The sequence below is a fragment of the Diadema antillarum genome, unplaced genomic scaffold, assembly GCF_040938485.1.
Source record: "Diadema antillarum isolate AM-2024a unplaced genomic scaffold, OU_Dant_1.0 seq00000724_RagTag, whole genome shotgun sequence".
Classification (NCBI taxonomy): domain Eukaryota; kingdom Metazoa; phylum Echinodermata; class Echinoidea; order Diadematoida; family Diadematidae; genus Diadema; species Diadema antillarum.
In genome coordinates, this window is record NW_027271627.1 from 324,240 (window position 1) to 348,837 (window position 24,598).

A 24,598-nucleotide genomic window follows, 5' to 3' on the forward strand; every position below is an offset into this window, starting at 1 on the left:
ATTCTCTCCTTCTTTTATGTCCGCTCTTCTACATTCTCAATTCTTAGCAATAAAAATAATTATGCAATCCAGGTTGCATTTTATCATTACTTTTACATCACGGAATCCAGTTTGCTTATGTCATGATGGCACATGTTGTTGTAATTTCATCTTTACCTCTTTTCCCCCTCTTACAATGTCCTAATTTGATCTCATGTCGTTTGACATTGGTTCCTTTGATTTTGTTATATTTGTGTTTGTAGTCTCATTAATTCATTATTCGATATCTAATGTATATTTCTGAGGGTTCCGTATCGTACAAGCTTTGCTTTTAGTGGGACCCTCCATTTCCATTCCCATCCTTATTTAATTTGTAGTATGTTTACATATAATATATATAATATACTATACATATGTTTTCTTCATTTTGTTACTCATTATCACATGTAGGCCTATTTTGTTAATTTACGTTTTTGCAGTATACAAATATGTTCTGCTTATATATATATATATATATATATATATATATATATATGTATATATGTCGATACATACATTGTTTATATTTTCTCTGTATATTTGATGGAAATGAAAATAAATTTGAACTTGAGTTATTGACTTGAATAACATCGCTATATCATTGTCAACACTATATACAAGCATGATTCATTTTCCGCCATGTCTCTAACATTATACCAATTTGTTATCAGCTATTACAACTTTTGGCTCACACACGAACCCACATAATACATATGAAGGAAGACCACTAGTGCTTGATCGCAAAGCGGCTAAGAGCAATTTTTGAATGTCTTAAAGAGGAAATCCAGTCCAAATATAAGTTATAGGCTGATAAGAAAAGAGTAAAATCTCACGAGTTCAATGGTAAACATTTGACTAAAATTGGATGAAAAATAAGGAAGTTATGACATTTTGAAGTTTTGCTAATTTCTGCAAAACAGTTAGTACAGTGGATATGAATATGCAAGTGAGTGAGCTAACCATGTCATACCCTCACAATTTTCCCATTAATCAAGTAAAAGAAATGAAGAAAATTCAATATTTCTGTCATTGAAGTCTGAAACATGATATTATTCCTGGTTGGATAAGTTCAGACTCATAATCAGTTAGATATACGAGGATTTGAGCCTCGGGCATAATTTCGTTCGAATGAAAAACTGGAAATTGCAAAATTTTATGCACAAACTATAGATGGTAAGTTGTGAGTGGATGACATGCTCACTTTGCCATTTGCATATTCATATTGACCGTTCAAGAACTGTTCCCTGAAAAATTTGCGAAACTTCAAAATGTCATAACTTTCTTATTTTTCTCCCGATTTCGATCAAAATTTTATCGTTGAACTCGTGTCAGATTTTACTCTAATATCAGACAAAGGTTTATGTGGACTGTATTTCCCCTTTAAAGTAAGTCCGTCCGCTATCAGGTATAGAGCAAAATGAAATATTTTCTATGATGCCTCACTTGCAACAATATAATTATAACAATATACATCATTACAGTTATGATGAAAAAAAAGTCCAGTTTATTCTTTGCTTTTTCCTTGCCGGTTGTAGAAGGTTTACTTATATCTTAAATTCACGAGAATAGAGTTGACTCCTTTCCCTTGAATAATCTGTACTGGATGATCTACATCTCTATCTATTAATCTAACTTTATCTACCTAATACAATCTACTCTATCTATCTATCCATCTATTTGCAAATATTACACGCGTACATGTATATTGTGTATCATATTCATCTCCTTTCTCTCCATACTGCTCTCGAGACTCCCTCTTTTACTAATTCATCTCATTCTTTCTCTTCCTGTTGTGTAGATTCAAAGAGTACCAGGGCCCCGTTTCATAAAGTTGTTCGTAAAGTTACGAACGACTTACGAGCGACTGGTGATCAGTTCTTGTGGTGAATTATTGAAATTCTAGTAAGTATAGCACATCGCAACTCATCACCAGTCGCTCGTAAGTTGTTCGTAACTTTACGAACAGCTTTATGAAACACCCCCCTGAAGTGAAAGATGATCGAGCACCTACCAACCACACACCCACCCTCCAATCAGGCTCCACAAGAAATGCAAGGTGGATAGATGAGTGGGTGGTTGTTGGTATAACTAACCCTTATGATGATGAGGTCAAGTATCTCTTGGCAATGAGGATTTCGTCCTTCAGGTACAACATCTTCACTTCTCCATACCTATGTGCACTGCACTCATCCAAAGAACACATGACACTCATCCTCCAACCAGGCTCCACAAGAAAATTAATGCAAGGTGGATAGATGCATGCGTGGTTGGTTGGTATAACTGACCCTGATGATGAAATCAAGTAGGCCCTCATATTCTTTGACAGTGAGGATTTCATCCTTCAGGTATAACATCAGTCTTCACTTCTCCCATGATATGCACTGCACTCATACAAAGAAATATCCACAGGAGTTTATTGTCACGAGGGTATCTCTTCTCGTCTTTTGAAGATGCTTGCCTGTGAACTCACACCTGTCCTAAAAACTCTGTTTCAAGCATCACTACAGCAAGGAACCATCACACTGGATTGGAAGAAGGCAAATGTAACTGGCATCTTCAAAAGTGGAGAGTGAAATAAAGCCAGCAATTACAGACCCATCTCACTTACAGCAATCACATGCTAAGTCCTTGAGCACATTGTGTGTAGCCAGATGATGTCACACCTTGATAGCAACAATGTATTGACAGATGCTCAACATGGTTTCAGGAAAAGAAGATCCTGTGTCACCCAACTACTCATGAGTACCCATGATCTGCTGAAAGGCATCGATAGAGGTGAGCAGCATGATGCCATCTTGCTAGAAAGCCTTTGATAAGGTACCACATCGTCGCCTGCTTTGTAAGCTTCAGTATTATGGAATTCACAATCAAACACTGAACTGGATTGAAGACTTCCTCAGGGATAGATCACAACAGGTCGTTCTCGAGGGCTTCACATCAGAAACAGTTAAAGTAACATCTGGTGTTCCGCAGGGCAGTGTCATAGGGCCCATGCTATTCCTGATCTACATAAATGACCCGGTGCCAGACTGTCTATCTCCATCAACATCTACAAAATTGTTTGCTGATGACTGCCTTCTCTATCGTAAAATCCAAACAGCTGATGATGCCAGAAATCTCCAAAATGACCTTGATGCCCTACAACGTTGGGAAGCTGACTGGCTCATGAACTTCAACCCACCAAAATGCCAGGCTTTGACCATCACCAGAAAAAAGAACCCCATCAAAAGGACATACCAGATACACGGCGAAACCCTTGAAGAAGTTTCAACAGCGAAATACTTAGGCATCCATCTTCAGCAAAATATGAAATGGAACCATCACATAAGCCAGCTTACCAAAAAGGCAAATTCAACAAGGTCTTTTTTACAGAGAAATATTGATTCTTGCCCCAGACATGTCAAGATCATGTGCTACAAGTCATTACTACGGTCCATTCTTGAGTATGGTTGTGAAGTTTGGGATCCATCTACCAAAAGTGCTTACTCACAGTCTGGAAATGGTACAACGCCGTAACACCAGATTCATCTTCAATGACTTCAAGAACTCCAGCAGTGTCTCTGACATACTCTCCAAATTAACTACACTTGCCGACCTTGGAAGAGAGAAGGGCTCAATATAAGGTTATCATGATCCACCGTATCATGTAATTCACTCCATAGCAGACATACCCATGAGCAACCCCAATCACCAGAGGCTCACTCAGAGGATATGGGCGCAAGTTCCATATTCCTTTTCCCCGAACACAGTCTTTCCAGACATCGTTCTTCCCTGATTCCATACGATTGTGGAACTCGCTGCCAAGTTCGACCATTTGCACCTCCACAAGCCTTAAAGAGGAGGTGCAAAAGTTCCAGCTCCGTTACAAGGATGCATGGTTTTTACTCGCACGTAGTTAGTTTTTGTGGAGTAATTGCACAGCACACTGCACATCACTCTAAAGTACGACGATACACCTCATTGGTGGACTGTACTGGAAAGGAAGAAGAAGAAGAAAACAGTGGCGGATCCAGAGGGGGGCGCACCGGGCGCGGGCCCCCTCTTTATTTTGGTTAAAACAAGAAAAAATGGAGGGATGCGTGCACCCCCTTTAATTTTGCAAAGGCATCTCTCCTATACGGAATTCCTGGATCTGCCCGTGGTAAATATCAATATTTCATGATGAACTAGTAAGACATGATGAAAGAGTTTTGTTATGCATGAAGTATAAACTGCACTTTTTTATTGCTACTTTGTCATTTGGTTATAACTATGCTTTGTTTAAAAGAAACAACAACAGGAGAACATGTTTTTAATGGCAGCTCCCGACCGCGAAGTCTCTACCGACACGCCCACTTTATCACGCTTACCTCTGACACACCTCCCGAATTCACCAATCACATCGTATTTCCGGTGGGTCCAGTGCAAAATGGATGGGTGCCGCTTGCTGCCAAGTCACACGATTGCGCACTTGTCACTGGTATTGCGCACCTATCTGGCACATGATCACATTAGACACAAGCAAACGCCGTCGATCACACTTCGCACGCACGCCATTCAATTGACTGTCGCGATACTATCACGAGACAGACTTTCTGCACCAGACGACGACGTACTCGTTTTGCTTGTTCGATCGACCAAGGCACCATCGACGATCTCGTGATATTTCCTTCGATACCATCAGCCTTTCGATTATTAGCTGAGCTGCGCACAATGGCAGAGGAGCTGGAGGTAAGGATCAGTGATCACGGACACCGGATGGTTATAATAGTAATACGGTGCTGCGTGTGCTGGTGTGGTCCCTTGATTTGTTCGCAGACGCGACGCAGGCGTATGCATTCCACTAGCACTACAATCCTGTATTTACCAATTCGATTTAGTGTTTAGTTCTAACATAGACCTAGAGCTAAAAAAAAAAAAAAAAAAAAAAAAGTTTCTGCTGTAAATACTCCTGGTCTTATCAATTTGAAGCAATGAGAATTTGACCCCTTGTAATGTATTCAGTAGAGTACTGGTATAGATTCTATATACTGTACTTAGGTTTACGTGTAGATAGATGGTCTAGAACACTGAGATGTAATTTTTGATGGTGCATGTACCTGGATCTTGATCACGTGATGTCACCAATCATGTAGTTGTAGCCATTTAGGCCTATGTGAAAATCGGTTTTTGTAGTGGGGAAGATATGTAAAGCAAGCTGCCCTTAATTTGACCATAACAGCGTCAAAAATTTGGCCGCCGGCTACATGTAAAAATTAACCTATGCTTGTGCATTTGTTGTCGAATTTTGGCACGGGAGGTCGAACCTCGGTGCAGGTTTTTTTAGACCACACTGCTGGTCTAACATTAGTAACAAAAATTGGTGGAGATGCTCACATCTGGCGTGAAGGGAGGGGTATTTTTGGGCGCAGATTTCAAAAATAGCCAGATCCAAGAGATCTGACCACTGGGTCGGAAGTCGGCCACAATCTTGAGTTCCAATGTGGCCGCCATGACAAATATCACGACTAAAATGCATCGTGGGCGTGCAAAAAAGTATGCAATAAAGCGCAATGCATACATGTTCACTGATGTCACATTGTGTACATTCTTTAGCAGCACACACTCAATCAGTTGCAAATGCGTACTCAGATGAGGTAGCCTGATTACAAACCCAAGATCTATATTTTCAACATATCCGTGGTATTAAAGTGGGTGTCATACAGCGTGTCGGACATTTCAGATTAATGCATTATTGAACTCAGCCTGTTAACATATCGGAAAGACTTCCATATGTACCCCCAGCTAAAATTGTGTGATAACAGCTCTAGGTTGACATTCTAAAAGAGGGCAATAATTTTGATAATTTTGATAACCCTAACCCTGACCCTAACCCTAATCATTTGCTGTAATGTTAACATAACCATCGAAATAAAATTTTGACATCCTGACCGTAAACCTGCACATGGTCGCGGCCGAGTTTACCTAATATTTGTGGCGAGTTGATATAAGGGCGAGTTACCTTCAACCGAGCGACGTACGTACGTGCAAACCACAGAACTCTACTCAGTGTAGAGTGCAAACGCGTTCACACGTGTAGTACGCACGGTGTCCATCCATCGCATCAGTCTTTGAATAGTAAGTTACATTTTGCTAGCAATTAGAATCTGGTTTAACATCAGAATTCATCTTTTTTTTTAACAATTACTGTCCACCAGGAGCTTCATTCGGAAGGAAATGATGTGGCATTATCGCTAAAACTTGATCACGACAACCAATTGGCTGTAAACTGCGCACAAAAATTAGAATTAATTGCTAGCAGCGTAATGTTAGTCCCACCTACGTGAAATAAAGTTGGTGAGTAAATTTTCACTATCATTACATTTTTCTAGGTTTTTATTAATTTCTGCCACTATTTCTACCTATGTGTTTCATGACTAAATATATTTTCTTCGTATTTTTTTCTCCCATTTTAGCGGGGGTTACTGTACATATGGAAGTGTAGCTGTTCAGTTTACAGGTATTTAATATGTAGTAAACTCAATGTCTATCTAGTGTCCATTTACAAAATTGTGCTGATGTGTAGGGCCCTATACACATTCAGCTCAATCAATTTGGAGCTTTATGAGATGACATAGAGTCTAGAGCATAGGTCTTTGCATTACATTTCAGAGAGGCGAGAATTCCTTATTTCTCACTGCTCATAAACCATTTGCCAAATGCATCTGAGTGTGCGCATCCTGCATGTACATGTAAGTGTAGAGTGGGATGTCAAAATCAATTGGGGGGGGGGGGGACATAAGGAAGTCTTTCCAACTGTACTATTAGTATTCATATAGGACTACTTTAACATAACATTACCCTGCCACTTGCCAGTGAATTAATTTTCTTCTGCCATCATCACCCCCTTCTCTCACCCCCCCCCCCCCACCCCCAAATAATTACAGGTCGAGTAGAGACCTCTGAGCCTGAGACGTATTGTTTGGGAGGAGTTGAAAAGATGTGTAGCCATTCATCCTAAATGGGTATTGTTGCCGGTGTATAGATGGTGAGATGGCTCAGACAATCAGGTACAATCATGTAGTCGGTTTGCCCGGCTATCAAAGAGCTTGTGTTTTAGTCCTTTTGAATCTAACTGAACCTTGAAGAAATAAGATCCCTATTGCAGCATTCTGGTAAGCTAAAGTGAGCGGGGAGGAAGAGTGTCAAACAAGATGTAGCTTAGCAATGTTGGGTGTAATCATGCAGTAACCTTTTTTCAGTCAGGGGCAAAAACACCCTATTCCTTGAATAGAACATAATAGCGAAAGGGAGGTCCCGTGTGTAGGGGAAGTCATGATTTACACACATCAGATACATTGTAAAATACCCCGGTTCACTTCCTAGCAAAAAAACGGTGCAATCCTGTTCATTGGTCCACCCAACATTCCCACTCTAGATAAGAAGTTGGTTTATGATACTGTCTCTACTGACTCTACATGGTGTTTTTGGCCCTGGGTGACTAGCAGTAGTTAGCAAACAGTATTATCTCAGCACATACCGTACACTGTACATGAAGTGCCAAATTCGAAAAAGAAGACGATAGTATTTCAGACTCCAACCCTCGCGATTTGGGTTGGAGATCTTTGGCTTGAAGACCATTTTTACAAAATCTCCTACTCCCCCACTTCGGTTTTAATTTTTTCTGCTCAAGCCGTGTACAATGTATGTATCTCCCCTCCTGCCTGCAGTGTACAGTACTGTATACGCTATAATTTTCGCGTACATAAATTTTCGCGAATTGCCGATGTCACACATTTTCGCAAGTGGTTAAATTCGCGATTGGGGGACCAGAGAAAATATGAAGTGGCAAAGAAAGTGTGAATTTTCAACTTACTAGCATATAAGAATGATACTAGTTATACACTGCATGAAAAAGACTTGCCAAACTCTGCGAACTAGTAAGTTAGAATTCAACATTTTTGAAGTGGTTAAGTCCATCGCGCTAGATTTCTGACGAGTGGTCCCCTTGCGATAATGGATTGGCTCTCTACAGTATTCGTAAGTAGACGTGGACGTGCGTAAACAAGCTTAGCCAGTATGGTCTGTTTGGTAAGCCGTGACATGGTATTCTAGTACTGAAATGTTCGTATCATCAAGGCAAGGGATTCATTTTGGAAGGTAATATTTTCGCGTGTTGTTAATTTCGCGAATAGCTCCCGACTCGCGAAATTCGCGAAAATAAAACCCCCGCGAAATATATAGCGTATACAGTATGTTCAAATACACTGCTAAGAGAGCATTCATAGGGTTGGAGTCTCTTGAGACTGTCTGTTATGCATTAACAGTCATATGGAGCGGCTGTTTACTCCTTTTACGTGTACATGTCATGCAAAAACAACTTAATACTGTTACCTGTCTTCACACTTAAATGACAGTGTTTCCTCATGTAAACCAAATCCATTTCTAAGTTAAGAACCACACTTTTCTATCAACTGTCTGAATACAGTACAAACCACACCATGTGCATTTGTAGATAAGTCTAATGCCAGTCAGTAGAAGAAATCCGCTGCCATAGAGGACCAAAGTGATTGCTAGTCGTCTAGTGGATTTGCCTTCACAGATATGTTTATTTTCAATTAGCTATTGTCACTGCAAATAGCTACACATTTAGTGAGTGGTTGAAGTTGAGATGGAGAAATAAGTTTTGAAATCAAAAGTACACCATACCTGGTACTATACTGGGTAGTTGGGGAAAAATTGATTTCCCACTTTGAAAGCATACACAGTGCATTTTTAAGTAAAAATAATGCACTATTGATTGGAAATTTTTCATTTATTGCAAATATTTGTTGACTCGCAAAATTCTTAAAAACACTGAAATACATGTACTGCATATGCAGTATACAATTTATACAGTGTACAATGTATGTCAGTGCTAGTGAATCTAATCAATGCATAAGATTCAGCCTCAGAAATGTCATTTTTTTACCTGTTTTTCAGTGACTAGGTATAGATTATTACAAGTGCATGTCTGTTAGATAGGACAGTGAAAGCTATTCTATATATTTCTTTATTTTTCTATTCACTACCAGCCTGAAGTGAGGAGCAAGAGTTCAGCTTTAATTAGAAAATGATCACAATTTTCCTTTATTTCAGTTGACTGTGACACCTAAATGTAATTTTGTGGAGCTGTGCAGAAAAACATATGTAACAATATTAGCTTTCTCTATTTTGGTTTCCTGAAGTTAACCTTAATATTGAAAATACCTTGAATAACAGCAATGATGGATGAAATACTTTTCGTTATTGTAACAAAAACATTAATTTTATTGTATGTATTAATTGGTTATATTATATTATATTATATTATTGGTTAATATTATGATTAGAATGAATTGTGTAGCTAACATGAATTGTGTCCTATTCAAATGTTGTATATGGACGGTCAATACTAAAGTTTCCCATGGAAGATATCTATTGTATTCCACTTATTGCTACCTGACTGATGGTATTTCAGATGGATATAGTAAATCATAGATGCTGGTTGTACCGTGCATTAAAAAATGTTGCCCTCATAATGCACAATAATATCAGTTACTGGTATGTGCTTGAGTGAAGCAGCTGTCTTCAGGTAAAAACAAATCAAACGCATGATTCAGCAAAATTTGTGGATAATGAAGGGGAACTCCTTTCCTTCTTTAATAGTAAAGATAAAATATTCGCTATATTGAAGGTCGCAAGGTTGTTCGAGCAAAATGTAGAATTTATTGAAGTCATAACTTAGATTGATGTCTTTGCCTCACTCAGCTCTCATAGGTTTAACCCATTTCACACTGAATTCTGAAATGCCCATAGTATGCTGGCCACCAGGTTTCCATATGGAATGGGTTAATACACATGTTATGATTTCTTTCCAGAGTACAACAAAGTGTAATTTTCACTTGAAAATTAATGATGCATGGTATTGAAAGTGTTTAAAAGCCTAGAATGGCTTTCATGCAAAAACAAAACAAACAAAACTAATAGTTATTTTCATGACAGCCTACAACTGTGTACTACTACTATAGATGTTGTAAACATATACACTGTACACCGTATACAACTATGATCATGCTGTACATAATGTTTACAATGTACTTTGTATACAACCATATAACCTTTTATTCAGAGCAACACTGGCATACACAATGTACATCACAAGTGAAGGAATGTACTGTACTCTAAAGCAAGAAAATTTGAGTCGGCAGCCTTTTTCGCAGCATGACATTTTTGCAAATTGCCACTGGCATTCACTGCTGTAATACATACAACTGTATAGTGTAGACAAGAACTTGCGAGAGCATTTTAAGTTTGTGTACCCTGGTTTTTGCAAAATCAGAATGCATACAAAAATTTCGGCTTTACAGGATATCTTTTTGACTTCACAGTAGTTTTGCTCTCTCAGACATTTTCACTTCTGCATGTATAATATGATGCTATACTGTACACGCCATATACTTCGCGAGTCTAAATTTTCGCGAATCGGGAATTACCGACAATTTCACGAGTGGTTAAATTTTCGATTGTGGACTCCTGTACTGAACGGAGAAGTGTATACGCATACGTCACATTTACATCGAGATCAGAGTCAATATTTTCACGTGTCTTTAATTTCGCGAATAGCACCTGATTCGCGAAATTCCCAAAAAATAAAAACCTTGCGAAATATTCGGCGTGTACAGTAATTGGTGACGATAGAAATGATCTGTTATTTCCCCTTCCCCTTCTTCCCTTCTCTTTCTACACACAGTATCAAAGCGGCTTTGGCAATGAGTTTGCCACTGAAGACCCACGATGCCCTGGGGCACTTCCTGAAGGCCAGGTAGGAGTTTGCCATTTCTGAGACAAAATTGGTCAAAATACCAGGTTTGATCAGCCCTAAATTTGATATAAATTTGACAGAAACAAGTTGCCAAGAACTGTTTTTGTACATAAGGTTAGGAAATTTTAGATCGTAATTGGTATTATCATTTGTAGTCATTTCACCAAATGTGTACAGAATAGCATTTTCTTCTAATTATACTTCTGTCACAGTATAAATGCTCTGTAAGACAAACAATGTTTGTTTTTGTTTGTTCATTTTCCATCTGGAAAGATGGCTGGATAGCCCATATGAATTCAACTATGCTAAAGCTGGTCTTCCATGGGGCCCAGTTGGATATGAGGCGGGACCACTTCACCGGGTTAAACACCCTGCTCTTTGCAATGAATGAATGAAGCAGAATCTTTTGAAGTGCATAAGCTATGACTCTCTCACAACAATGTGACTGTAAAGTTCATGTCAAATACATGTAGGTAACCAAATAATGGATAATGTTTATATCATGGTCTTTATTTACTCGCTGAGACAGAACAACCCACAGAAATGTCCATACGACCTCTACGCCGAGCAGCTGAGTGGTACTGCATTCACCGCCCCCAGGGTACACAACAAGCGCAGCTGGCTGTACCGTCTGCGCCCCTCGGTCACCCACACTCCTTTCAAGCCAGTCGCGGATGGAAACATCACCAACAGCTGGGATAACTGGCCACCAAACCCTAACCAGGTACACAGTAGAACTTGTCATCTTGGTTGCCATGGTTTCAGTATCAAAGCTGTGCTGTTTATCATCCTTTCCTTCATTGTTTTTTTCTCATTTTTAATAGCTCACCCGAGCCAATAACTCAATTGAGCAATTTTTTTTAATCATTCACCTTTCCATGGCTGTTGTGCTTTGATACTTTTGCATAATTTTTTCTTCTTTTTTTTGGTCACAGTTTCATCTTCTTGAAAACTGGCAGCGAGATTCTGACCAAACTTGGTAGGAATTGTAAATGGGAGCAGGGACTAACAGTTTGTACAAATGCTGGTGGTGCCACTTGGATCCCCAAGGGCTGGGGCCCTAATACCCTAAATTAGCCCCCGGATTCTGTAGGGCAAGGCCAAATTCCCTGTAGCAACATCCCAGAATCTCAAGATTGTTGAAATAGTTTGTCTTGAGTTTGGAATGGCATGAAGGTGAAGTGCAATGCAAAGGTGACAGCTACTGTAGACCTGCATCAAATATGTATTTGTAGTTTACAACAACGGAAAAATTAAGACCGAAATATTATCCACTCTGTGTTTTTTATAATTTCAGTATATTGAAAGAAAACTGCCGGTCACAAGGACTTTGTTTAACAGGAGTCCACTGTATGTTCTGTGCAATCAAGTGAAACCAATACATGAATTTATCAATTCCACTCCAAAAACAGTATGATATGAATAGTTGGCATAGACAGAATCATTTGACTATTGTGCATACTGCTGGCTGTCTAGTCTGTCTGAAGTTGATACCTTGTCTAGCAGTAACCGGTGTTACCAAGAGGGACAGCTTTGTGTGAGAAGTTGTAGCCGAACCTGGTGTGTTCATGCAAAATGTGCTGGTACAAGCCGCCAAGCATGCTAGATAAACTCTGAAAGTGTTTTAATAGAAACCGCAAATTAATATAGCCATATTCATCATGTTCTAGGCAGGCCAAATAACTTGTGATATCTAGATGGAAGAGGTAATAATACTGCCATGCGCCATGTTCTGAAGTGTAACTTATCAAATGGTGTTTAAGAGAATATTAGCAAACAAGAATTACAATTGGAACAGTATTTTCAAGCAATCCTTGACCAGTGCTGGCCATTGTAGATGTTCTGTCCAGTGCTATTCTTATGGAATGTTAAACTATTGTCCGCCAGCTATATTTTATTGCTATTCATCATACTGTAGATGTGATGTGTTACTTCGCTGGCAGTGCATTGTGCAGCATGGTCATTTATGTCTAATAGTAGTAGATAAGAAACACATCTTTTAATTACATAGGACTAATGATCATACCTGTGGAACGTGTTCCCTTAGAGAATATATGACATGAATTTTGACTAACGTTCATACCTGTGGAACATTGTGTTTCCTTTAATAGAGAATGTATGACATATATTTTTCTGATTGATTGTAAGTTTTCTGCAAATGTTGAAAATGGTAGATTTGGTGGAGCATTTTATCTGTGTGGGTGCTGAAGAGGATATTCTACTTTAGTATCAAGGTCTGCAAAGAAGTTATTGCGCAAATTTTGTGAAAGCTTCGTAAACCCTTTCATTGCCAGGGACTATTGATAGTGTGTACAATGCTATGGTGTTTCTGTGCCAGTTTGCACACAAAACACACAAAGGGTTAAAGGGGATGGCTAGTAACTGATCAGTGGGAATCAATGGGAATGCTGAGGGATGATTGTTCCAATCCTTGTGGGATTCATTTAAGAGTACATTATATATCTACTGTTGTGTGAAAATTGTTTGCTTCAGAACGGTCTCATATTCAAGTAATGTGCAGATTAATGCCCCGTCACTGACCAGGGATGCTTACCTGGAAACATTAAACTGCACATTACTTGAATATGAGACCATTCTGAAGCAAATTATTTTCACACAAGAATAGATATATAATGTACTCTTAAATGAATCCCACAAGGATTGGAACAATCATCCCTCAGCATTCCCACTGATTCCCACTGATCAGTTACTAGCCATCCCCTTTAAAGCCATTTTTGTCTTTCATATCTGTTACTGATGTTTAGTGGGTTGCCTCACATGCTGCGTATCATTTCTTGTTCGCTTCTCTCAATAGCTCCGTTGGCATCCATTTGATATTCCCACGGAAGAGTCTGGACAAGTTGATTTTGTGCAGGTAGGCAGACGTGTGTTGTGAAGATTTGTGTCATCTCTGTTACCCTCATTCTTGAAACGCTGTTATTACCTCTTTTGTGAGACAGAAAAGATACACCATAATCAATACGATCATGAATATGGTGATAGTGGTGGTAGGAGTGTCATAAATAGTAACGATGATCAATGTGTATGATGATGATGATGATGATAAATGATAAGAATAATAGTGATAGTAATAATAATAATAGTAATAATAATAATAATGATAATAATAATAATAACAATAATAATAATAATAATAATAATGATAATAATGATAATGATAATAATAATAGTAATAATAATAATGATAATAAAAATGATAATATATTTGACAAACATTAAGTTATATTGTGAAGCCAAATAAAGCATATATGGTGTGGCTGTTGGGGTAGACAAATCACAGTTAATGAAAATAAACGAGGAGACAGGAGAGAGACAGAATTCCAGTGATATCATGATGTAGTCTTGTATTATTTGAAATCTTTGAAATGGAGAAAAACATTGCATGTATACTTCCGTCCATCTCAGGGCCTCAGCACAGTATGTGGTGCTGGTGATCCCAAGAGCCGGCATGGGATGGCGATCCATGTCTATACCTGCAACGCATCAATGGAGAACAAGTGAGTCGGTTGTGTCTTTGTGTTGATAGTTTCACAAATTTGCATATCTCTACAAGTCATCCTGGGGGATGTTTCATAAAGCTGTTTGTAAAGTTACGAACGACTTAAGAGCGACTGGTGATCAGTTCTTGTGCTGAATTATTGAAATTCTGATAAGTATAGCACATCAGAACTGATCACCAGTCGCTCGTAAGTTGTTTGTAACTTTACGAACAGCTTTATGAAACAGGGCCCTGCTGGTTGCTGCATCTTTTTCCTGAACACTTTGATATGATATATGTTCAGTCAGAAAATATATGTATTGTATATTTGTTGTAATTTTTTATGGCTATATTATGAAGAATGTTTGTTTTTGTTCAGCTGAAGGAGCAGCAGTTGATGTAACATGTGACTAAAGGCAGATCATTCATTGACATGCCATTCATTATATTTCACATTTAGGTTAAACGATCTACAGAGAGTTTCATTGTACATTCATTGTTTCATACATAAAATGTGTTGATTAATCACACACGAAAAATGTTTGTATCTACCTATAGATGCTTCTATGACTCAGATGGTGATCTTCTTCTTGGTGAGTACTTTGATTTCACACAGTTTCAGTAAGTAATCTCCCGTCATTGGCAGTTATATTCCAGACAACCATGCTAGTCAGCAAAGAAAGTACCCTATACCATGTGCCAATCTGCAATAGAAAACACTGTAAATGTTAAAGGGTGTGTACAGTTCTGGTCGAGGTGAAGATTTAGCTTTTAACGTTTTGCAAGATATTCAGAAACCACTCTATGAGATCACAAAGAGCATGCAGTTCTAAGGGGTATCAAAAGTTTATTCGATGAAAATCGGTTTTGAAATGGCTGAAATGTCCAAAAACAAGGTGAAACAAAGAGATCCTAATAAAGTTGTGGCATGTCGCCTTTTATTATTAGCACTTTTTTGGATATCTCAGCCATTTGAGAACCAATTTTCATCAAATAAACGTTGAATCCTTCTTAAAATTACATGCTCTTCATATTTCATAAGAGGCTTTTCATTATCTCACTTAGGAATGTTCCAAACATGAATCCCTACCTCAACCAGAACTGTATAGTCCCTTTAAGTGTTCACATATTGTTAGCCTTTGTAATTAGTAAGTTGAGGTTTGTTTGTTTGTTTGTTTGTTTGTTTGTTTTTGCTTGCTTGTATTTCTACTCTATCAAGACTATTTCATAGTATTTCTGAGACTGTATATGCGGCATACATTTTGCAGAGTGTTTATTTTTCCAGATTTTGTGAGCCGGTTGCTACTCACAAATTTGTCAAGGCGTGAAAATGTTAACTCAGACCCCTACACAAATGTGACATGCAAAAGTACATTTCTCTGTTTATATGACATTATACAGTATGCAGTACCTTTAATACTTTACTAGTCAGCAAATAGGTTGTATCAAATCCTTAATGGGCATATTTCAACTGTTAGCATTTTCAAAGTTGAAATATAGGCATAAATTTACAGAGAGTGTATAGAATGTAATCATCAGTTTACTGTCATTTGTGGGACCCATCTAGTTTTAAGAAGTTTCATGCCATTATTTCAGTTTTGCTCTCCCAGTATGCATGAATGCTGGGAAGAGTGAGAATCAGAATTGCCAGTTACTGCTGTACCTCTCCCTCTCATTTTACGCATGTAGTTACATCTGGTTTGATTTAATTTAATTTGATTTGATTTGCATTCCAGTGCCACAGCAAGGCGAACTTCTGATTCACACCGAGTTTGGCAGGCTGCTGGTAAACCCCAATGAAATTTGTGTCATTCAGGTAAGCCCCCACTAGACACTGGTATCTGTGATACTCTATCTTCCCATTATCTTTATGCCAGTTTAAAGGGAAATATTATCCTGATAAAATTTTGTTTATACCATTCTGCAGTAACATCATGAACTGTTGTAATCTTCTCATTCAGCAATGACAGCAGCAAAACTTTAAAAAATTCATAACTTTTGAACAGATTGTCAGATTTTTTTCAGACTTCACTGATGTTTCTATTTATCTCTGCGTTCACTCCGTCTACACATATTTGGGTTTCATTCCCCTTTAAGTTGGTCGACGAAAGCAGTGCCACTTGTAAGAAAAATAAAGGCTCCTCAGTACACCTAGATAAAACCTGTGTTATAAAGGGCGAGGCCCAACCCAGTGCAGTGTTATACATATAAGACAGTCAAACAACTGAAATAGATTTCATGACATGATTATAAAATGTTGCAAGTGTTTTGTTCACTAACCGTAAATGTAAGAACATCATTGTTGGTACACAGTGTATGAACACTGAAGAAGAGATAGATGATGTGTAAATACTGATACAGATCAAAGATCTTTGTATCTTATTTATGAGATGTGAGTATTAGATAATATTTTATAGCAGCGAGTAACAATATTGATCTAGTTTCATTATAAACATATATATATATATATATTATATATGATCTTTCAACATTGAAAAAGAAGATAGATGGTATTCTAATATTCACACAGATCAAGGATCATTGTAACTTGTTTATATGAGATTTTGTATGTGTTAAATAACATTTTATATCAGAGAGTATCAATATTGATTTATTTCACACGTGTAATTGAATGCTGCCACCCCCCCCCAAAAAAAAAAAAAATATATATATACATGTATTCAAGGTTAAGTGTGCATTGGCTGGGGTAATAGATAACATGATCCAAGGAGCTACAATGCTATTAAGACATGAAAGGAAGACAAATATTCATTATTTTTACAGCAAGGGATGCGATTCAGCGTGTACGTCAGTGGGCCATCGAGGGGCTATGTGCTTGAAGTTTTCGACGGTCACTTCGCGCTGCCAGACCTTGGACCCATAGGTGAGGGAATTCACCAAAAGCCAGAAACTTCTGTCTTATGTTTATGCTCTCAATGTCTTGTTGTGATGTATTTGTTGATTTCAAAATTTTGCTTTTAAATGCATCTTTAACTCTTTATTAGCAACGTTCGCACGACCAACTCAGTCGACGGCATGCCAACTTCGCATATTCTGCTCAAACGCACAAACCCGCCCTAACCGATCGATAAATCACCAAATGCCGGAGTACAATAAAATCATCTCTTGCGATTCTGTTCCTGTCACGTGTGCCTTGCATTTTATGTGGTGATTGACTTTTAAAGGGTGTTTCCTACTGGATTTGCGAGTAAATTCTTCATTTTTTTATTACTGTTTTGTGTGCAAAAATCATGTCTCTGCAATAATGTAGCTACAGGCCATTTTAAAGAGAAGCAATCACATGTTTTGTCATACAATTTACATCAGAACAAAGCTTGGCATTTTCTGTACAGCTTTTCTTCTTACATGTCCCGGGCGACAGAAATCCATAAAAGTTACACAGCTTTGAAGAACAAAATGTAATAAAAAGGCATGACTACGTTGCAGTCTCAAAATAATGTGGCACACAGGGGGTTCACACCATGGCACATAAAGAGTTAAAGAGGTAAAGAGTTCAGAGCTTGCTCCCAATATATATCAACAGTGAGAGTGCTATACTGGATGCCTGTTTTGGGTTTGTGGTGAGTGTTTCTGTGAGACACAAAATTGTAGGGGCTGTATTTGTTGTTGCTGTTGGAGAGTATTTATTGCACATATAGACCTGTGAAATTCAACTGTTTTGTTTGTTTCTCATTTGCACCAAGGTGCCAATGGCCTTGCCAACCCGAGGGACTTTCTCTCCCCTGCTGCCTGGTTTGAGGACCGCTCTTGTCAATACACAGTCATCAGCAAGTTCCAGGGCAAGCTGTTCGCCGCAGCCCAGGACCACTCGCCATATGACGTTGTGGCGTGGCATGGCAACTACCACCCCTACAAGTACGACCTCGACAAGTTTATGGTTATCAACGCGGTCGCCTTTGATCACGCCGTAAGTCATTGGGTCTTTGTTCTTTATAGTTTTTCTGACTTCATTCAGATACTCAACTCATACTCACACATTCTTCAGAGACCTATTGAGAGGACAGAGTCACCCAAATATATATTTGGATTGAGTGAATGCGGCAATATTGGTCGAAAACATCTGTGAAAGTTTGAGAAAAATGGGACAGTCTGTTTAAAAGTTATGAATTTTAAAGTTTCTGTGTAGCCATCGCTGGATGAAACAGCTGCTCGAGTTTGTGATGTCACATACATGTATATACAGCGATTAAGAAAACATACACAGAATTCAACATGTTTCATACTTTTTTGCAAAATAAAAGAGCACTTGAGTTACCTCTTTCAGAAAGCAGGGGGAACAATATTGCCCTTAGCATGTTCAGTAATGAGTAGATGGAATATGTACTTTTCATGAAAAATTAGTATTTTGTGAAATTTTTGTTAAAATTTCTTTAAGTCTTTGTACATAGTACATACCTGACATCACAAATTGTAATAGTCTTCTCATCCAGCAATGGCTGCCCAGAAACTTTGAAAATTCATTCCTTTTGAACGGATTGTCCGATTTTCCTAGAACTTTCACTGACGTGTTCTATTACTTTGCTGGAAATACGTGTCATTGAACCCACAACTAAATGTAGACACAGTGTGAGCTTGTGCCAGATTTGATCAAGACATAATTCTTTGACACCAAGCAAACTTGGAATCAAATTTTGTCGTAGAGAACAGTATGACTACTCATACACAGTGCTGTTGATACATTGATGAGAACGCTTCAGGTACCTGTAAACAAGAACTCTGAATTAAAGTTTTATTATTTGCTGAATTGTCTGGTTTTTTTGGGGCTATCCTTTTCTGTTTTCTTTTGCCAGGATCCTTCAATCTTCACAGTGCTAACCTGCCAGTCCAACAAGCCGGGCACGGCTATCGCTGACTTTGTTATCTTCCCACCTCGCTGGTCTGTCCAAGAACACACGTTTCGCCCACCGTACTACCACAGTGAGTTGAGAAAATTTTGTCTCCTATCTGGCAGAAGGGCCTTAATGCTTGCAAGCTTGAAAACTCGCACACACACACACACACACACACACAAACAAAACAAAACAAAACAAAACAAAATAGTGAGCACATCAAAACTGTCAGATTATGTCATGAACAGAATCTATTTATTTAGATGAGATTTCATGCTAGGGCCCTTTTGCTGGGCATGCAATGAAATTCAACCCCCCCCCCCCCCCCCCCCCCGTCCGTTCAGTCCATAGGATTTCCATGCATCCCCATTGTAACACTATGTGCATTCACATTTGAATTACCACGGTAATAAGTACCATGGTAATTTGTTGTCACGGCTCTCGTTGACGGAATACCACATAAATAAATGCCATGGTATTTCAGGTGCTATCATTCTCATTTTGCAAGTAGACACCTCTCAGAGGTAGTCATTGCATGCACTCACATCTCCTATAGGGAAAAGACAGGAAATCTGTCAGGTCATGTGAGAAACACACCACAGTGCAGGGAATGGTATTTTGTGACAATTTACTCTCAAAACTTGCGTGCATATTTGGCACAAACTTTGAATTATCACCCTAGATACCACATATTTCACTGTGTATTTTGCGATTTATTTACGTTCACATTAATATGAAACTCAGTGGTAAGTATGAATGGGCCTAATGTGACCTAAGCTAGTTAGTAGCTTAAAGGTGTGGATGATATATAAACTTTCACTTGATCTTGTTTGTAAATGTCTACAAGTACAGTGGTTTTATGAAAATTCTGTTTCATGGAACACCAGCCCGCGTTGACCCGCAGTTTGAGCTGAATGATCATTTATGATTCTTTCTCCTGGTGTGAGCTCCTGATGATACAGTGGAATAGACTTTACTTGATAGAATGTACTCCATAAGTTGGATTGTTTGAGGCTGTCAGAAAACAAATATAGTGCAAGTAAACAAAAAAAGAAGAAATATATTGTGTGATGTTAAGTAAATGGCAATGCTATGCTGATTTCAAGGGTCCAAGTTATTACGTGTCTGCTTATTGAGAAGTATCATGATGTGAGCTTGATTTGGGTATACATGTATTGTCATTCTTTGCAGGAAACTGCATGAGTGAGTTCATGGGACTCATAAAAGGCAACTATGAGGCCAAGGTGAGTTCATTCTAATGTGATATTTCTTTCCTGTTTTAGGACGAGTTTGTCAATTAAAATGATCTTTTTCTGAATTACTGTTCAAAATTGTGATAACATGTTTTGAAATTTTTTAAAGTATTATGATATTATTATTATCATAATTATGGTATATAAGAAGTCCTATCAGGGCTGAATTGGCAAGGGGATATTACTGCCGACTGCTAAAGTTTGGATGCCAAGATTGCAGTGTGTAAATCTTACAAACTGCAATCTTACAAACACAAGATGGCGCTACACAATGCTGTAACTTGAGGTATGACGTTACCCCAGGATATGGCATGGTACATTATGATTATGTACATTGGGTGATTTCAAGTTCGGTGCGAATACTAGTCTTGGTGCTATCTCAACACTAGCACCGGCAATAAAACCATATTTGAAATCGGTTGGGGTTGGGAGGTTGACCTCCAAATTATGACGTATTTCCATTTACTGGTGTTGGGCCTGTTGTTGAATGTCCTGTGCTGAACCATGCTCTGCCATTTGTGTTGGCAATTTATGTGCTTTTTTCCCATTGGCTATCACTAGCCCCTAGGGATTATCATATTGTCATTTCAAGTGCAGCGTTGGTGTTGGTGTTGCTGTGCGAGACTCACATCCACTTCCATAATAGGTGCAGAATGTTCAATGCAAAGTCTATGCTAATGCCGCGGTCGCTTCGCGCAGTGTACACAAACACTCTAGACATGGCTATATAAATCTGAGCCTGGGACGAAATTAAGATAGTTGTTTTAAAGAAGGGATTAATTTGTGGCATTTTAATCCATCTTCCTCGTTATGTGTCTAACACTAAGCAATCATGACAACATCTTTTAACTTTTACTAGAACCACGCACCATCATTTTTTTTTTTCGTCTCGCAGTGCCCACGGATTTCATCCTGGTTTGATGCCAACACCTAGTGTGAGGATTGATAATGTGATGGGTATCGCTTGCATTAATCTGACTGTCGGTGTTGGAGCTGTATTTAGAGCAGTTGTTTGGGAGACAGCACTAGCACTAGCCCTAGCACCAAACTTGAAATCAACTTGAAATCACTGATAAGTTAAACTTGTGGTAATTACGAAAGTATTAATAAGAAACATACACACACACCCACACCCACACTCTTCATACAACATGGCTTCGTGGTGTTCTCTTAAAACCAGGAGGAGGGTTTCCGCCCCGGAGGAGCGTCTCTTCACAGCATGATGACCCCACATGGCCCAGACGCCACCTGCTTCGAGAAGGCATCCAATGCTAAACTGAAGGCAGAAAGAATTGCAGATGGCACAATGGTAAGAAAGGAGATTTTTTTTTCTTTTACTTTCATATACATCTGCTTTTCAGTGGCCTGTAAGGTGAAAATATGTTCATGTGCCATTCAAGTCTTATTAACATATTCATGCCACGTACAGCTACCACAATCTATTGTATATATGCCATATATTTAGCAAGTCTTGATTTTTCGTAAATTGGGACTTCCCTACAATTTTGCGAGTGAAATACGCAGTTGTGGAAGACAGTAGTGACTGGAGAAATATATTTGCGTGCACGTCACATTCATGTTGAGTAATTTTGTGTGTTGTTAAATTTGCAAAAAGCAACCAACTTGTGAAAATCGCAGAAATAAAACCTCGTGAAATATATGGCGTATAGTTTATGCTACTGATTTTTGGTGTAATAGGCTTTTGTATTGGTTTCCAGGAATGACTGGAATTCTTTAGTTTTCTGATTGGTGATTCACTGCTCTGCGAAGAAAGAAAAAAAAAATGTACAAGATGTAGACGCCAATGCCAATGCATGACTTGCTGCAATGTTGGCCATGACAGGTTGGTGAAAGGAACTCATCAACGATCATCAAATATGTCCATTATTTTTCTGATTTTAATTAATAAGATGTTGCCATCCTACTGCTGGTGTTTGTGAATGACTGTTCAGAGACAGAAATAATTATCAGAAACTGCAAAGCAAGTCTTGTGGGATAAATATAGTATTTCAAGGACAAGTTCACCTGAATATACGCGTGGATTGAGAGTGAATGCGGCAGTATTGGTAAAACGCATCAGTGAAACCTGTAGTCCTGCATATTCTATCTTGTGTATGTGATTTCTTGCAGGCATTCATGTTCGAGTCCAGTCTGAGCATGGCGCTGACGGAGTGGGGAGACAAGACGTGTCAGAAGGTTGACCCTGGATACTACGAGTGCTGGCAGCCACTTGAGAAGCGCTTTAAACCAAACAGCACGGAAGCCATGGCCTAGGGGGTGAAAGATCCCAAGAACAGGGCGGTCCCGAAAGGAGTCCCAACGTTTGATCCCTCGAAGGACTCATTCTGGCAGTGAAGTGTGGAATGAAGTCTTGTCTGTGCAAACAGATTCTTACCACAGCAGGCGACCACTCGTACGCCACTTTCCAACGATTAGTTGTCATCAAATAGAGTTTAATCACTGTGAGTGATTCAGAGTGTAGTGTGATACTGGGTCTTCTCTTCTCATTCTTCACCCCATTTAGTTTGTCCATCTTGAATGCTCATTGATGTAGTTTAGTAGACATCATGATATATTTTGCCATGGAAATGCAGTATGGTATTCAGATAATGCTAAACGAGAAGCATTTTCTCTGTCCATGTTAAGCATTATTTAAACATTTTAATGGTATTGACGCTGTTGCATAACATTTGGTAGCAAGATTATGTCTTCAAAAGAGATGGATCTAGCTGTTAAGTGAACGAGAGGATCTTTTGCATTGATCACAAATGAACTTCCATGTAGATCTTTTTCTCTCATTTTTTTTTTTTGTCATTAGCAACTACCATACCATCATCATTACCCTTACACAGTAGATTTTGTGTCTTCGAGAACAAATGGAGCTTGTGCTTTAATAATTAATTTTGCCCCTAAAGAGAACCCTTTTGACCTCTGTAATGATACGCACACAAGTAGAGATGAACCACAGCAGCTGTGCTTTTGAATGTGCATTGAATAGCGATTTGTAAATATATAACCAATGGAATATAATGTCAAGGAACTATAGAGAAGTTGTATACTTTATAGTGCTGAGTCTAGGCATTGGATGACGCATATACATGTATGTTGCAAGAGGTGTGTGCCAAATACATGTAGGTTGCAGTGCAGTTGTACTTGGAATTATGTGTTCATTCAGAAACTAACATGTTGTAGAGAAAAGGCTTCAGTTGTTTCTGGTATATAATGTACATTGTACATCCTAGATTTGATTGAAACATTGGTGTCTGGCAAATGTCCTGTGCCGCCTGCAATCTTCCTTTTCACTTGATCAAAAGCCCAGACTTTTAGCTGGGGAGGATTTACAGTCAGCTTGTACGAGACCTATTCAGATTTGTGTCTCATGTTAAACTGTGAATCCAAACTGGCACACGTTTGGTGGTAACTTATAAAATTTGAAGCATCATAGTTGAATTATTAATTACGGTACTCCTCAAAGAGCTGGATAAGAAGAAGTTGATCTTTCCAGCTGTTTGTTGCTCCTGTGTGGGGTCCACACATCAAGGGAGAGTCCCGTACTGAATGGCTCACACAGGTGTATTCTGCTGATTTCACTTCGGGAGAACTTGGAGTACCACCTGATGAGGATTTTACATGTAGCTGTTCAAAATGCAAAAATGTGTTTATTGTCCAGATGTCCCTCAGTAATTACAGGTAATGAAAGCTACCATTTGAGATCAGCAATAATGTATTCCACAATGGGTTCTCCAGTATATCCTTTGGTATTTGAGCAATTATGTTCCCCGAAGTGTTGTGCAATATCACACAATGTTTAGTCACATCATATTACATTTTGGTCTTCCCAGTTTTTCTTTTGTCAAATTTGTCTTGCGTACCCAGACTTGCCACAAAAAAAACAAAAAAAAATCGGTCTTAGACAGAGGCTTTCACCTTTTTCATAGTGTAGATATTACCATTTGCTTTGAAATTTGCTTTGTGACTTGTTGTTGCATATTTTAAAGTTTTCTTTTTTCATGTTATGTTTGTGAATGAGCGTAGATTTCATTCATGTGGTAAAGCAGTAGATGTGTAACTTTTACTCAGAAAGTAATTTATTTTTCTTTCATGAATTTCAGTCTCTTTGATTTTGGCCTATTTAGCTGTCTTATCATCTTGGAATGCTTTGTGTCACAGCACTCAT

General features: G+C 38.5%; 1 protein-coding gene across 1 annotated transcript; it reads left to right on the forward strand.

Annotated features, from left to right (window-relative positions):
- Nucleotides 1-4,710: 4,710 nt before the first annotated feature.
- Nucleotides 4,711-23,877, forward strand: LOC139738142 (homogentisate 1,2-dioxygenase-like). Its single transcript, XM_071648802.1, has 13 exons — nucleotides 4,711-4,728; nucleotides 10,748-10,819; nucleotides 11,349-11,543; nucleotides 13,635-13,694; nucleotides 14,246-14,337; nucleotides 14,877-14,911; nucleotides 16,055-16,134; nucleotides 17,103-17,202; nucleotides 18,023-18,246; nucleotides 19,130-19,256; nucleotides 20,360-20,412; nucleotides 21,602-21,730; nucleotides 22,552-23,877. Exons 1-13 carry the CDS (start codon nucleotides 4,711-4,713, stop codon nucleotides 22,693-22,695), a joined length of 1,329 nt encoding a protein of 442 aa, XP_071504903.1. The 3' UTR covers nucleotides 22,696-23,877.
- Nucleotides 23,878-24,598: the final 721 nt, after the last annotated feature.

Coding starts and splice junctions, on each gene's coding strand:
- LOC139738142 (XM_071648802.1), top strand. Junction 11,544..13,634: donor GGCCACCAAACCCTAACCAG/GTACACAGTAGA, acceptor TTCTCTCAATAG/CTCCGTTGGCATCCATTTGA. Junction 19,257..20,359: donor TCGCCCACCGTACTACCACA/GTGAGTTGAGAA, acceptor CATTCTTTGCAG/GAAACTGCATGAGTGAGTTC.